At 37.5% G+C, this 15,742-nt stretch overlaps 2 protein-coding genes across 8 annotated transcripts in view; one reads left to right on the forward strand and one right to left on the reverse strand.

The window, feature by feature from the left end:
• LOC107672624 (protein FAM214B-like) overlaps window positions 1-13,583 on the reverse strand; it is a 21,945-nt gene extending 8,362 nt beyond the window's left edge. For 3 of the 7 annotated variants that reach the window (XM_016465901.1, XM_016465896.1, XM_016465902.1), the window contains exons 1-4: window positions 13,236-13,583; window positions 6,653-6,807; window positions 1,402-1,580; window positions 725-902 (exon numbers count right to left, since the gene is read on the reverse strand). The gene's annotated coding sequence lies outside the window, so the exon portion shown is untranslated. Of the gene's footprint in view, window positions 1-688; window positions 903-1,401; window positions 1,581-2,968; window positions 3,056-6,652; window positions 6,808-7,183; window positions 7,259-13,235 lie in introns of those variants that run through there. The other 4 variants (XM_016465900.1, XM_016465898.1, XM_016465899.1 and 1 more) reach the window with 4 other exon arrangements.
• Window positions 13,584-13,879: 296 nt separating this feature from the next.
• The window catches only part of LOC107672597 (phorbol ester/diacylglycerol-binding protein unc-13-like), a 53,406-nt gene continuing 51,543 nt past the window's right edge, over window positions 13,880-15,742 (forward strand). Inside the window, exon 1 of the mRNA XM_016465854.1 lies at window positions 13,880-14,073. Within this exon, the coding sequence (XP_016321340.1) occupies window positions 14,052-14,073 (22 nt within the window). The 5' untranslated portion in view covers window positions 13,880-14,051. The remainder of the gene's footprint in view (window positions 14,074-15,742) is intronic.

Raw genomic sequence — 15,742 nt, forward strand, 5'->3', positions numbered from 1 at the left:
TAAGTACGTTTTCATTTAAAGGATTTGCCACTGATGATTCAAATGCGTGTTTTGGGCAGTGTGGCGTAGCACTTGTTGTTTGTCATTTCTCTGATCACAAATGCAGACAGGGTTTTATGTTTACGCGGCACGATGCAATGCAACGCAACGCGTAAAAAGACAGTATAAGTCATTATAATCAGTAATTATGTCCCCACTGGATGCAACAAATGCCTCGTTTGTAATGGGTTTTAATGTTTTTGTCTCGTCGCTCCGGCCGGGACACGGCATCAACAGTATGGTGAGGGGCGTAACATTTCTGTCTCACGCTTGAGGTATTCGGCCAATCACAACGCACTGGATAGCTGGCCAATCACAGCACACCTCGCTTTTTCAGACCGATGAGCTTTGTAAAAATCGACACGTTTCAAAAAGGCGGGGCATAGAGGAGAAACAATAATGTACAGTATGTGGAAAATAATGTGTTTTTTTAACTTTAAACCACATAAACACATTTCATTACACCAAATACACAAAATAATGTTCTTTTTAGCAGCATCATATGACCCCTTTAATCACATTTAATACAAACTGCAAACTCGCATTCACAACTAGAGTAAAATATGATTTATTTTGCGCAGAAAATTCTGCATTAAGGGAGCATCACTGCTGTAAATTGGAGCAGGAAAGTGTCATCAAATATATTTACCGAAGAAGTGTGTGAATGACCATTTTCCTAACCTACATGCCTGTTGGTGCCTGCAGCTTGGCTTCAGGTCCTTCCACATCCACCCCTGCAGCTTCTGAGCTGTGTTGACCCTTGAATCTTGACCCTGACCTTAGCCCCTGAGTTCTGCCATCTCCAATACTGCCCCTCTGATGCAACAACAGCATTCCCAGATACACAGGCAGCTAACAGGGGCCTGACAACAACACACAAAAAAAAGTCAGAGAAACAATCAACCAGATTTTTAAGCGTTTTGAAAGTAGCCTCATCAAGGCTGCATTTATTTGATGAAAAATACAGTAAAAACTGTAATATTGTGAAATATTACAAATTACAATAACTGTTTTCAAATGTATTATCTTTTAAAATGTAATTTATTCCTGTGATGGCAAGTTACACCACTAATCCAGACATGAGTGTCGTGATTCTTCAGGAATTATGTTAATATGCTGATTGGGACCCAAGAAAAATTTGCTAATATTTCTAACTATATTACACTAACATAATGTTGAAAACAATTACATAAAACAAAAATCAAAACACATTTTTGGACATAAACTTGGATTATTTCTGTGTTGCACTCAACAGACAATGTTAAATTTAACATTAGGTCTACCAAACTTTGACGACAGATCTAGCATGCGCAACAGTCACTTGGTTACCAGTCTCATAGTACATGCTTTTAGTTTACTTACCAAGGGCAGAGCGTCAGTGAGGTGGGAAGGGCCTTGCAGAACGTGCCAATGAATAAGTATTATCCCTCTTACAGCTCCACCCAGATAAGGCCAGCGGCCAGTCACACCTCCCCTTGGCTCCTGAAAGGAGTGGACTGCTCAGCGGCTGCATCCTGAGCCAGGCATTCCAGAGACACAACCTATCAAAGAACAATGGTTAATCAACAACAAATCGACTTGATCAAATCAGTAACCATGCCACACGGACCCAGTTCAACCTGCACATGATCCGAATCAATCGTTGTAAACATTTAAAAATTAAGTTATCAAATTGATCAGTCATTTAATTGCTTTTTATTCAAGACATCTTTGTACTGGTCATTAAATCAACCAAGCAAATTACACTAAGAGGGAACAGACACAAAGAGCAATCGTATGACTCACTACACATTTTATGCCATCTGATTAGGACACATGCTTGAACAGACTGTGTACTGCATAGCTCTGACTGGCTCTCTGTCTCTAGAGCTCAGGCCTGCTTGGGATCAAGACTGGCAGACAACACACAGGGACAAACAACAGAACCTTTGTACTGTCTTGCATCAGAGAACGAGCAGTCCTGCTCATTAAATGACAAAAACAGGAACATACAAGCACTAACACACTAACTTGTGTAGACCTAAGTAATGGCTTTCGGAAAAACATGAAACAAGTGAACATTATCTACTGCAGCTTTGCTAAACACATGCAAATAGTAGTCTGAATGCAGACTAGCTGAATAAATCTTTGTGTCCTTCCTTTTCAACACAAAAAAAGAAAATAATATTGAAATTATAGGGGTCTAGTGCTGAAATTTCTGTCATTTATTCACACTCATATTGTAACAACCCTGTATGGCTTTATTTTGTCTGTGGAACACAAGCTATTTTGAAGAATGTTTCAGATTTCTCATTTTTGGGTGAACTATCCCTTTAAGGCCAAATGTAGGCCATTATTTACAATGTTGTCTCGTGATCATTTATCTGGATGGTCAAGCTGTTTTCAGCTATCTTAAGGAAGCATACATTAGATCTATGGGGAGAATAGATTGACAAATACTATGCATTATGAAAAACATAATATGTGACCCTGGAGCACAAAACCAGTCTTAAGTCGCTTGGGTATATTTTTAGCAATAGCCAAAAATACATCGTATGGGTCAAAATTATCGATTTTTCTTTTATGCCTAAAATCATTAGGATATTAAGTAAAGATCATGTTCCATGAAGATATTTTGTAAATTTCCTACTGTAAATATATCAAAACTTAATTTTTGATCAGTAATATGCATTGCTAAGAACTTAATTTGGACAACTTTAAAGGCGATTTTACAATTTAAAAAACAGTTGTGCTGCTTAATATTTTTGTGGAAACCCATGATACATTTTTTTCAGGATTCTTTGATTAAATTGAAAGTTCAAAAGAACAGCATTTAATTCAAAACTATAAATCTTTTTCAAAACAATAAATGTTGTTACTGTCACTTTTGATCCATTTAATTAACTCCTACTAATAAAAGTATTAATTTCTTTAAAGAAATCTTACTGACCTCAAAGTTTTGAACAGTAGTGTATGCGTCACGTCTTGCGATGCAGTGAGCACAGTCTAATGAAGGTCAAGTATGCCAGTCTGACGACTATAAATGCACAAAATATGAAAAGACAGAATGTTGAGGATCAGGCCTTTCTAAGAGATGCATTTGCATTACACTGCTTGAATGAAGTATTCAGTGGCCTCTCAAGGGAGGAGCTTCTACTCTAAGAAAAGTCTGTAAAATAGGGCACAATGTTCTGTGTTGATATAAAGGACTTTTCTGTATTGATTTTTCACAGGTGTTTTTTTTTTCTCCATATTTTCAATTATGCATTGCATTGTATTGTGTTTTAAGATTAAAGGAAATGTGTGTAAACTTAACAGTTTTGTCCTTGCAGAAAATTACTAGAGCCCATTCTGTTTTTTTTTCTACAGATTTTTTTCTTCCAGTTTCTTCCATCTTTGAGTTCACTGGCAAAATATGGTCCTATGCGGCCAATTGAATCAAACCACAAAGAGATGGAAAGAGATACACAGACAGAAATGGACACTGAGTGAGAGTGTGTTGTGCCACATTACTGTTTTTGTGACGTCACACAATATAACTCCACCATCAAGACTTAAAAGTACACAGAAGGCTTGAGGTTGCCAGTATTTTTAGGCATTGCTATGACAAAAGCTAACGGAGAAGACCTCACACTGACATAAGATCTGAAATAATAGTCAAAGACTCCGGACGTACAGAGGAGACCTAAAACACAACAGCATTCCAGCGCCTGATACAAAACCAGACAATCCATTTCTACACACTATACTGTTCAAAAATCTGGGGTCAGCTATTTTTATGTTTTAAATAAATTAATACTTTTATTCAGCAAGGATGCATTAAAGATAAAAATTGACAGTAAAATAGATTTCAAATAAATGCTGTTCTTTTAAACTTTCTATTCATCAAAGAATCCTGAAAAAAATGTATCATGGTTTACACAAAAATAAGAAACAGCACAATGGTTTTCAACATTGATAATAATAAGAAAGCACCAAATCAGCATATTAGAATGATTTCTGAAGGATCATGTGACACTGAACACTGCAGTAACGGCTGCTAAAAATTCAGCTTTGCCATCATAGGAATACAATATGTTAAAATAGAAAACAGTCATTTTAAATTGTAATAATATTTTACTGTATTACTGTGTTTTTACTGTATTTTTGAAGTGAAGTGTATATAGAAGTGTGGAAAAGTTTTCGGTGAAGTTTTAAGAAGTCTGGAAGTTAAGAAGTTTTTTTTTTTAAGTTTGCCAAGCATGTGGGGGTCTGTTACACATGATGTAAGACCCTCAGAGCTTTGCTGTTTATTCTAAGCAGTCAGTGATATGACTACACACTTTCATAAACGTAATGCACTTTTCAGCTGTGCAATCAAATGGTTTGTTTTTTCTGAAACATACTAATTTTACCAGTTATTAATATTTATTGCTGTGCAGCGACTGGATGATTTCATTATCAGCTTAGTCCTATTCCTGAAAATCTATTCATATGGTTGCTTCACACGATCTACAAATCTACATATTTTATTACCATTGAATTGGAATGAATTGTTGTCTAGGTGAAATGAACAAATCAAGGACACACTGAAAGTTCAGTTTAAAAGCAAGAATGTTCATCCCCACCCCCAGAGAATTCAATACGGAGCGGAAGAAAATAGATGGGGAAACCAAACATCCAAGACTAGCATGGGCAGCTGTCAGCTGTATAGTGTTTTTCTGGTGTTATTTAGGAGAAAGAAGTCAGTCAAGAATTAGTCCAGCCAGTTTCATTTGTATAGTGAATAATACAGCTAATTTCCAAGCAGCTTTACATAAAATAGTGTCTTAATAACCCAATGAGCAACTAAGCCATGGAAAACTCCTTAAGATGAATTAGTAGACAATTAAGGGGATATGAGTAACAAATCAATTTTTTATAATCACACTGCAATGTAAGACATCTGCGCTCGTCTTTAGTTATTGGAATTCTTGAATGCGTAGCTGTGCATCCGTTTATGATGATTATGAAGCGGTAGCTGGTACTGAACAAAGCAAAAATATTTAATTCTACACATTCTCAATTCAGGATTACAGTAACATAGATAAAAGATTGAAGGACTCAAAGAAACCAAGGAGAAACCTTATGGCCAAACAATCAAAAATTACACTGGCGCTTCAGTTAATCATTGTTTCCATGGTTGACCACTGAGCCCAAACAACCCAAGCTTTATTAACAAGTCATTCTTCTCCCTATGAACCTGATTTAGCTTTTATACAAATAACTTTTTTTGTTTGTTTGCTTTTTTCTATGGGCAAATTTTTTGATTATTTGGATGACAAAAACTCATATGTAGCTTCTACCTGGCAAGAGTAGAGAGTATAAGCCACTTCCTTCTTTGGCTTTAATGGAAACATGAAAGCATTCTCATATACCCAACATGTGTTGTTACTCAAACAATAAAGACAATTAATTCATTTTCACCATGCATGTGAGAGAGAGCGAGTCAGCGAGAAAGAACATCTCATGGGCGTGAGTGTAGACCTCTACCCCTAAGCCTACAGTGATGATGTGTGCAGCCCTTGAGGTTTTTGCAAAAACCTGGCTTTTACTTCTGAGGAAGTCACAAAACGTCATTACAAACTACAGCAGGAACAAAGACCAAACACTCACAAGCTCACCTCTGACTAAGCTTATCTCTCCGCAACTAAAAGCCTGCAAGTTTGTAAAACCAAGGGCTGAAATATTATCTCTATATGCAGCAAGGGTCAGGATGTCATTGATTCATTTGTGCATTGACAGATAGGACATATGACAGAGAGAGAAAAAACAGCTGTTGTCTTTGAAGCTACTTCCTTTTCCACTTCAAACCACCCATGTTCATAAATGGGTGGTTAGCAAATGACATGAAAATAAAGATATGAGGTTAAAATCCACATGAATTTCTAAGCATAATTTTTGTAGGTGCTTAAATTAGTCACAGTTTCTTTAATGATATTCACCATTTGCACCAAAGATCCTTGTAGTCTATCAACTGATATAAGGACACAAAAACTGAATATAAGAGTTAAAAATAATACAAGTGTATAGTTTTAGAAATATAACATGTCACACTATCCATAAACAAACTTGATTAAAATATCAATTTTAGGTTAAAATATGCATGATTGTATAAAGGGAAGCATACAATTTAGATGCTTTAACTTTTTTTAAATAACCATTTAATAAATAGCTTTAGCTAGAAAAAAAGTGACCTCAACTATACAAAGGCATAAAAGCTAAATATTAAAACTAAAAAATATATTAAATAATTCACAAATTAGAAAAATATTGTTTTAAATAGTTTTAGATAAAGTACATGTCACACAGCAAGACACTGATGTCACTGAAAAAAAAAATGTCTTAAACTTAAATAAAAAAATTTAGGTTAACACTTTCACCCTATATTAAAGAAAGCATATAATTGGGGTGTTTTAACTGTTTTTTCACCATTTTAAACCGATTGTGGCTAGTTTGTAGTTCATTTAAATAGCCTGGTGTGTGACAAATGAACTTTTAAAAGTACAACTTTTAAAAGTTTAAGTATGCCATGTCACACTGCTGTCATTGCTCGACATTTCATGTCAACCATCCATAAACACACTACAAAATTCATGTTAGCCTAATGACTCACCTCTCTAAGAACTCCTGCCCTTTCCTCCTCGTCTGTTTCTCCGTCCTCTCTGTCGGAGCTCTTAAGTCGTGCTTGTTGTTGCTTCAAGACTGTGATGAGTTGAAGGGTTACTTGCATGGAATTAGGGAGTGCAGGCCTTTCTTTCTGTTCCTCCCCTGAGAGGAGTGAGAAAGAGAGAGAAACGTACAAAACGTAAGTCCAATCAAGGTTTCTTGTTCAAGCAGTCTGTAAAAACACATCTCACTGTTTATGCTCTCTGTGCACTGCTATTCTGGTATGCCCAACTGTGAATCTCTCTTTCCACCCTTCCGAACTCACCCCCCCCCCTTCAATAACTCACACACAAAACCTCTCTCAGGCTCCTTTTGACACATGCATATAAACTCTAGTCTGTAAACCCCCCAATCCCACCACCATCTCACACACATCTTTCCCCCTTCAAATAACTTGAACACAATGAAAGCAACTTTGGTATACCACCTTTAGTCCCCCTCCCTTCTTGTCCTCTCTCTTTCTTGCTAAATTTCTCACCACTTGTCTCTCTCTCTTCTTTGCTTTGCCTTTCAGTCTACTTCCTCTCAGCTGGTTACTGAAGGCGTGCTCGCTTGCTCAGTCAGCACACAACTCATGTAATAGTGGGGCCGGCTGTGCCGTCATCTGATTGGCCAGGGGGAGGGGGATCAGATGCCATAGCGACTGTCCTGATAGGTGTGAAGTTAAAGGGAAACCTCAAATGTCCCACCCACCTGTTCTGCAAAGGGAATGTGTTCTCATAGAGCTTCAGTGAGTTATTGTGTGCATTAGTGCCAGCTTGTGTATGTGTGTGTTTGATTAATAGAGGCATTCCAGAGCAACCCAAACGTGTTACTTCGGAGGCAAATATACCACTGAACAGATTCAAATTACTTTTGGTGATAACCTTTAAAGGTTTGGAGTCAGGAAGATTTTTTTGTTTTATAGAAATGAATAGTTTTATACAGCAAGGATGCATTGCATAAATGCATAAATTGATCAAAAGTGACAAATACATTTATAATGTAAAAAAAAAAAAAAAACAGATTTCTATTTCAAATAAATGCTGGTCTTTTGAACTTTCTATTCATCAAAGAATCCTGAATAAAAAAGTATCCTGGTTTCCACCAAAATATCAAACAGCACAACCACGTCAGACATCGATAATAATAAGAACTGTTTCTTGAGAACCAAATCAGCATTGGAGAATGATTTGTCAATAAAGACTGGAGTAATGGCTGGTGGAAATATAACTTTGCAATTACAGAAATAAATTATATTTTAAATTTTATAAAATAGAAAATAATAATTTTAAATTGTAATAATATTTCACAATATTACTGTTTTTACTGTAGTTTTTTTTTAAAATACAGGCTTGATAAGCATAAGAGACTTTGTAATGTGCACAAATATAAGCACAGTTCAGCGTTCATACAAATGCATATGAGCATGTTAATACCATTTACTCAAATACATTAAAAAAAGAAGGAAAAGGGAAAAAAAGAGCAAAAAGGGGAAGTGCACAGCTGAACGGATACGTCTCTGCATGAAAGCGTGTTATCTGCCCTTCCACAGAAACAGATTCTGATGGGTGTGTGTGTGTGTGTGTGTACGTTTGTGTAAGTGTATCTGCAGGCAACATGCCACAGACCTCTTTCAAACGCACGCAGCATCTTCCAAATAAGGAGAGGTAATTCCGCATGCACTTAAACGAAAGCATTAAAACATGTAGAAAAGATTATTTTCATCTCTTTAGATGCAGTGAGTGAGATAGAGTGAGATAGAGGGGCAAGTGTGGAGAGATTACGCTGAAAATGTATGAGGGTTTCCTTGCGCATATGGCTGTGAATGGGGAAAAATATTTGGAGGTGTTACACCGGGCACATGGTGAAGTTCTGATGTCTTGCGTTGGTTGTGGAGTTTAGACGGGCTTAAATTGAAAACATGCCTTGCGGAGACACATAAAGCTACTTCTCCTTTAAGAGCTCACGTTCCATACCCATTTAAGGAATGCTTGGGGGCGTGACTTCAGACATAAGCCAGTCCTCAAATGGCCTCTGAGAATTCAGCTATAGTGAAGCAAAACAGTACACACAAATGCAAAAGTGCACAAAAGATACACAAACATGCATTCATATACACACACACACACACACACTCAGTGGCGCTCCACCATAGTTTTGGTGTATGATGCTGGCAAAACACTGAAGCAGGCAACACTGCGCTCTTATGATTCTCTTTCAAAACACTTTCCTGGCAGCTATTCTGAGCTGTAGCTGGGATCAACTGGTCTATGAGGGACTGTTAAAGCTCACAGCTACATTCTAACCCTTCCCTTTCTTCATGTTTAAGTGTGTGTGTGTGTTGTATCCCTTTTCAGTCAACACACTCAGACTGTCAAATTTGACACAAACAACTTGATTTTTACACTTTTTTTGTGGGTAACACTTTACAATAAGGTTCCATTAGTTAATGTTAGTTGATGTATTAACTAATATGAGCAAACAACGAACAATACATTTATTACAGTATTTATTCATCTTGGTTAATGTTAGATAATGAAAATACAGTTGTTCATGTTATTTCACAGTGCATTAACTAATGTTAACAAGCACAACTTTTGATTTTAATAATGCATTATTACATGTTGAAATTAACATTAACTAAGATTAATAAATGCTGTAGAAGTATTGTTCATGCTAACTAAAGTAGTTAACTAATGAACCTTATTGTAAAGTGTTACCCTTTTTTTGTAGAAAATCTGGTGCTTGCCTGTTTAAATAAATCAAAAGTGACAGTGAAGATATTTACACATTTATAAATGCTGTTCTTTCGCACTTTATCATTTATCAGAGAATCCTGGAAAAAAAGAAAAAAGAATGAGAAAAAAAATCAAAGAAAAAAATAATCATGCTTTACACAAAAATATTAAGCAGTACAACGGTTTTCAAAATTCAGTTTTGCCATCACAGGAATACAATTACATATATTAGATTTATAACGTATATTAAAAAAAATAAACAGTTATTTTAAACTGTAATAATATCTCATAATATTGCTGCTTTTCCTGCATTTTTATTCAAAGAAATGCAGCCTTGATGAGCATAAAATACTTTATCCCCGGTTTCACAGACAAGGCTTAAGCTAGTCCCAGACTAAAATGCATGTTTGAGCGGTCTCAACTGAAAATATCTTGCTCTGACATATCTTAAAATATGTCAGTGTCATTGTTCTGTGTCAAGATGCACACCTGTAATGTTTTCTTCTAAGGCATTTTTGTAAAAGTTGCTTAAATATCTTAATTTAACTAAGGCCTAGTCCTGGCTTAAGCTAAGCCCTTTTGTGAAACCGGGCCTATACAATCTATAATAATTATCAATAAAAGTTTTAAACAAAAAAAGTCTACATGCATTGCATTCAGCCATTTAAACCCACTGAAGTCCCACCAGACAGACGCTATTATAGTCAGCTGCTCAACTTCCTGTTTTCCACTTCAATGAGCCAAGTGAGAACACACAAAAGGTGCAATCCTCTGCTCTCTGCCCTAAATTAAATTAAAAATTAAATTAAATTTACTAGTGATGGAAATACACAGGATGTGATTTCTGCTGGTCACACCTTCAGTTTACTTACTTTTAGACTTTCTCACTTCATCATTCTCTCGTTCTGATGTTGCAAAGAGCAAGAGAAACAGGCTGAATGTGCTCTAAAGAAGAGCACATTCAGCCTGTTTCCAGAAGAAAAGGTGCCTTTAGAGCTATTTAGAGCAATGGTACAGAAATCTTGTACTTGCACAATCTTGAATGATGTGTGCGTCTGTCAGATACATACCTCTATAACAAACTGTATGCCAAATTATGTACTCTATAAATAGATCAATAAAATTATACTACCCAACAAAAGGCACTGAAGCACACCATGTCCTTAATGAGGATTCAGCTGTGGGAGTCTGTAAATGTCGCTACAATAACAAAAACATAGCTGACGCGAGATATTAAGGTTAGTCCCTGGGTAGAGATTAGCACCTGACACTGATGAATGAGGACGGTAACTAACATGCCCTTGGTAACACGCTCTCCAAGGTGGGGGTGGCGGGTGACAAATTTACTTCTTTGTAACAGAGTAAGGGCGTAATGAGAGAAAGGGAATAGATGGTGGAAGGTGGATATGAGGGCAAAGGTGAAATGAAAGATAACTGCAGGGGAAAAAGGGATCTTGGGTTGGAGGCAGAAAGATGATGAAAAGATATGTTAATTTGTTATTCTAGTACAAAGAGTACACACACACACACACACACACACACACACACACAGTCCACACAAACTCACGCTAACCTGCAATCAGCCTTGTAAAAAGCAATGCACTATAATATACAGAGTATACATCTTAGGCTTGCTAAATGTAGCCTGTTCTGTGTCAATACAGCAGAACTTCAGCATTTTATAGAACATTAAGAGTTAATAAGATATTCTAGCCAGGATAAATTTAATTTGGTGTGACAATATCATTTATTTAAATGATTGAGTTTATATATACACACCAGAGCCACAGCCTATGGCAATTATCAAACTACTGCTAATTCTGCTGGTTTAAGTGGCTAGTCGAATTTAAATAAATGATAAACAGCTTAGCGGTTTAGTACCTTGTTCTCATGCTGGCTTTTTTTTTTTATCACACTTGTGCACACACAGCTGTATAAAAGCACATGCCTGCACATGCACCCATTTATCCCTGTGATACTGATATGGGACAAGCTTCTATTATTGAAATCCTTATCTAAGCCACCACTGGAGAAATCCTAAAGCTGATCTCAGATCATGAGATGGTTAAAATGTGATAAAAATGCCCAGACAGGTGACCAGTAGAGTGGGTTTGACTATCACGGTTAACCATCCATGGCATCTCTATGGCTATTTAAAGAATTCAAGGTTTGTTTTTCTAGCGGTGAGAGAAAATCAAATGTGTGCAGAGACACATAAATACAGATGCATCGGAATCAAGAAGCAGTGAAACTGGTTATCCAAATCATCATCGCCCATTTAAAATTGAATTTTTGTAAGTTTAAGTTTTTCATCTAACATTCTTTTTATTTATTTCAGATTTATTTAGCACACCTCAAACAAGAACAAGGATCCATTTCAAACAGCCCAAACCCAGTAGCAGGGCCAGTCTGCAAAAAAGACTGAATTCCAAGCAACACCAGAAGAGCAGTGTTAATGAACCGGCACCACCCTCATTCTCATCAAGATGAGAGAAAGAGAATACATTGCTTTTAGGGAAGATGTTGAATCGAAACCCCTCATTCAACATTTACACGTATCAATTACAGATAGGGAGGAGACAGGCCTTAATGCCGCATACGAAGGCACCTCACACTGAACACGCATTTGCTTCCTACACCAGCTTGACATGCTTATCTTCAGATTTGCTGCAGCTATTCCTACTGTGCATTTCCCTAACCCAATGATGTAATACATACTTCTGCTGACGGTCACACAGAAAGAGGTCACACAGCAAGGGCATTAAGGAGCTGATCTGAAGCTCTTAATATTCATGCTTCAAACTGATGATGAAGGGCACATTCTACCTGCAGCCCTTTTGGGACATTTGAGCCCTTTACAGAAAGAAAGAGCCCACTTTGGGTCACTGCAGATTCTTTGTTCGTTTTTTTGGACAATGGAAATCGCTCAGCAGCTCTCCATTGTGCCTTTCCATTGACGTCCTGTCTGGCATCAGTAATGAGCAGGATGGATGCCTCTTACATATTCTGCAACCTGTGTGCGCACACCCACCCACCTACTGACAAAACTCTGATGCTCAAACTCTCCATGAAATATTGGTATTATTGATAATAATTAGGCTACAAGGACAACACAATATCCTCACAGTGTTGAGGCAACAGCAGCCTATAGTGAAGCATAAAGGCAACCTTTTAAAATAAACTGTGCTACTAAGCCGGGCATGATTCATATGGGCCCATGGCTAGGGGTGTAACATTAGAGAAACAGACTCATGCACACTTCAAGCACAAAGCATGCAATAAATCAAAAAGGAACAATGTAATAAAAACTAAAAGATAAAGAAAAGGAGGCACTGGGATGAGAAATGCATGTGCCTTGTGCACTGATGAAAGTTGCCTTCAGTGGATGAAATAGCATGAATCAGACAAAGCAGAAACGCCCCCCTGCGCATGAAAATACAGAAGCTCCTGTGTGCATTGTGTGTGCAGGCTATGATTAATCTGCCATTATCAAACACACGTGAAATCATTTCAAACACAATAGGTGGAAAAGCCCCGGGCAATCTTTATATAAGACTGGAAGATCATTTCATCCTTTAATCTTAGATGTAAAGAGAGCGTTTAGAATTTAGATTAATAAGGTATTTATATATATGATTGATTATTGAAATTGTTTCGGTACATTGTAACTTTAAATTAAGAATCCATCCTTCATTATTATAATCTCTGATCCCAGAGACTTATTCTATATGTGTGAAATGAGTTATATATACTCTATATAGGTGAAATGAGAGTGATCTAAAGGTGGATGGCAGCACAAAGAGAACTCACCCACAGCAAACATATAACGATGACAATAACAAGGGCTGCAGCAGTCAGGAAACTAACATTCCCTTCATATCTGGAGGAAGAGTTTGATCCTATTTTAGACAGCAGACAGGATCTCCAGATCTTCAGTGTAATCGACGTCAAACTATCTGCGTTGAAATCCCACAGTGTAACGAAGATATATCTGACCGATGAGGATACAAGATCCTGCTTTCCAAATGTCGACAAAGCTGTTTGATTGTCTTTCTTCTCCTTTCCACGTCCTATAGGCAACTCTGCCAACGGGCCTTTGCTATTTTCTGCCTGGCTCTTGGTCCAAAGCCCTCGCCCATGAAATTATTCTGTCCCTTTAAAAACAATACTTCCGGGATTTGCTGAAAAATAACTAGGGGGAGGGACGTTTATGATGAATTTAAACATCTACGATTGTTCCTCGCAACCTCAAATATAATTTGGAAAGTGTAGAAAATAAAGTGACAAATGCCACAGGGGGTGATCAAGTCACAATCGTGCTGTGCTGGACTAAAATCTCAGCAATGTCGTTACTGTGCGTGCGAGGTAAGTGTTTGGGACTTTTAAATATTTATCCATTTTCTTGTTATTGCATTGTCTTCTTTTTATTGCATACCTGTGTATATATATCTCCTGACGCGTTGCAAACACATCGGTACTTCACTCTTATTGTTATGATGAATTTAAACATCTACGATTGTTCCTCGCAACCTCAAATATAATTTGGAAAGTGGAGAAAATAAAGTGACAAATGCCACAGGGGGTGATCAAGTCACAATCGTGCTGTGTTGGACTAAAATCTCAGCAATGTCGTTACTGTGCGTGCGAGGTAAGTGTTTGGGACCTTTAAATATTTGTCAGTTTTCTTGTTATTGCACTGTCTTCTATTTAATGTATACCTGTGTATATATGCTTCTGGTTTGTAACTGGTACACTTGAAGCAGAACTGCAGACCGTTCTGTGTGTGACATCAAAGTACCGAGAGCGATTAGACAGCATTTAAAATGTTTGTTTTGAAGTTAAATAAGTCTTGCTGTTTTGATTTTTTGTTAAAGCAGTGTTGCTGTTGTATAACTACTCAGATCACCCTATAACTGCATGTTTAAAGTCGCATGAAATCACAATATGGAAGAACTTATACTTCTGTTTCATCGTGACTTTAACAGTGTTAGCAACACCCTGGCAACCACCTAGAGCACCATATATTGGTGCTAGTTTTTGCATGTGCAAACACCACTTACATTTCTTCAGAAGTCTAAAAGTCTTGTTATTTTATCAGTTCTGTTGAGCTATTGACTATTGAAATTATTTACAACAGCTAGGCTAAATATTCTGCTCTTAGAAATAATATGGAAACTGAATATTTGCAGCGACGCATGCATATGAGCATGCCAGCAGTTTTAAACTGTCTAAAAGAGTTTGTTCTCTTTATAAATCTAATACAGTTGACTTTAGTTTGTCTGGACTAGAGTAAATTGCTGTTCTGTGAGGTCTTTTGTGTCTCAAAGATCTGTCATGCTGTCAGCGGTCATGAGAGAGGAAGCATGTACAGAAAATCAAAAGAGACTGACATCTCGATGATGAATAGAGAGATATTCTGGGAATAAGAGAACAAAATAAATATGATTTGGTCTCATTGTGAATGTAACAGTGGATTATTATGTACTCTTTACCCTACTTACACTGCCTTTTCTATCAGCATTTTTGCTCCAGACCGTGTTTTACAGTTGAGGCATAGGGTATGAAGAAAGTGTATGCAAAGAGATGCATGGTAATGTTTTAGCAGATTCGATTTGCAGTGTTTTGTGTGTTGCTGCGGATTGTTAAAGGGGTCCTATGATGCGATTTCAATTTTTCCTTTCTCTTTGGAGTGTTACAAGCTCTTGGTGCATAAAGAAGATCTGTAAAGTTACGATGCAACGCAATGCGTAAAAAGACAGTATAAGGGGCCATTGACATATCGCGCCTAAAAACGCGTGGAAAACGCTAGGCGCGCCGCTTTCTGCTTTTTTTCCTGTTTTTATCTCGATGCGGCGCGGATGCGCCTGGAAAAAATGAGCGCGTCGCACTGCGTGCGCGTCGCACCGCGTCGCTTCCATTATGAGCGCGCCTGCCGCGCGGCTACATTTGAAATAACGAACTTGAGCGCGCAAAAGACGGCATTTCATTACACCAAATACACAAAATAATGTTCTTTTTATCAACATCATATGACCCCTTTAAGAAGTTTGTTCTCCACATGTAGAGCAGAAGCACACAGGCACAAGGGGAAAGTGAAAAGTTAGACGGATATATATAGCAGGATGCTGGTGTTGGGGGGAGGGACCGAGCTTCAGTGTAATCCTCCAGCCATCTGGTGCTGTGTGGGTCTGCGTGTATGCGGCCGCAGCATCACATGTGTGCATGTCAGTGGTAGGGATGGGTGATATCTTATCGTTTGCGATATACCGGTAAAAATTCTCCACACGATAAGAATTCGTCTTCCCGCGATAATAACG

Source organism: Sinocyclocheilus anshuiensis, unplaced genomic scaffold (assembly GCF_001515605.1).
Source record: "Sinocyclocheilus anshuiensis isolate Anshui unplaced genomic scaffold, SAMN03320099.WGS_v1.1 scaffold100, whole genome shotgun sequence".
NCBI classification, from domain to species: Eukaryota; Metazoa; Chordata; class Actinopteri; order Cypriniformes; family Cyprinidae; genus Sinocyclocheilus; species Sinocyclocheilus anshuiensis.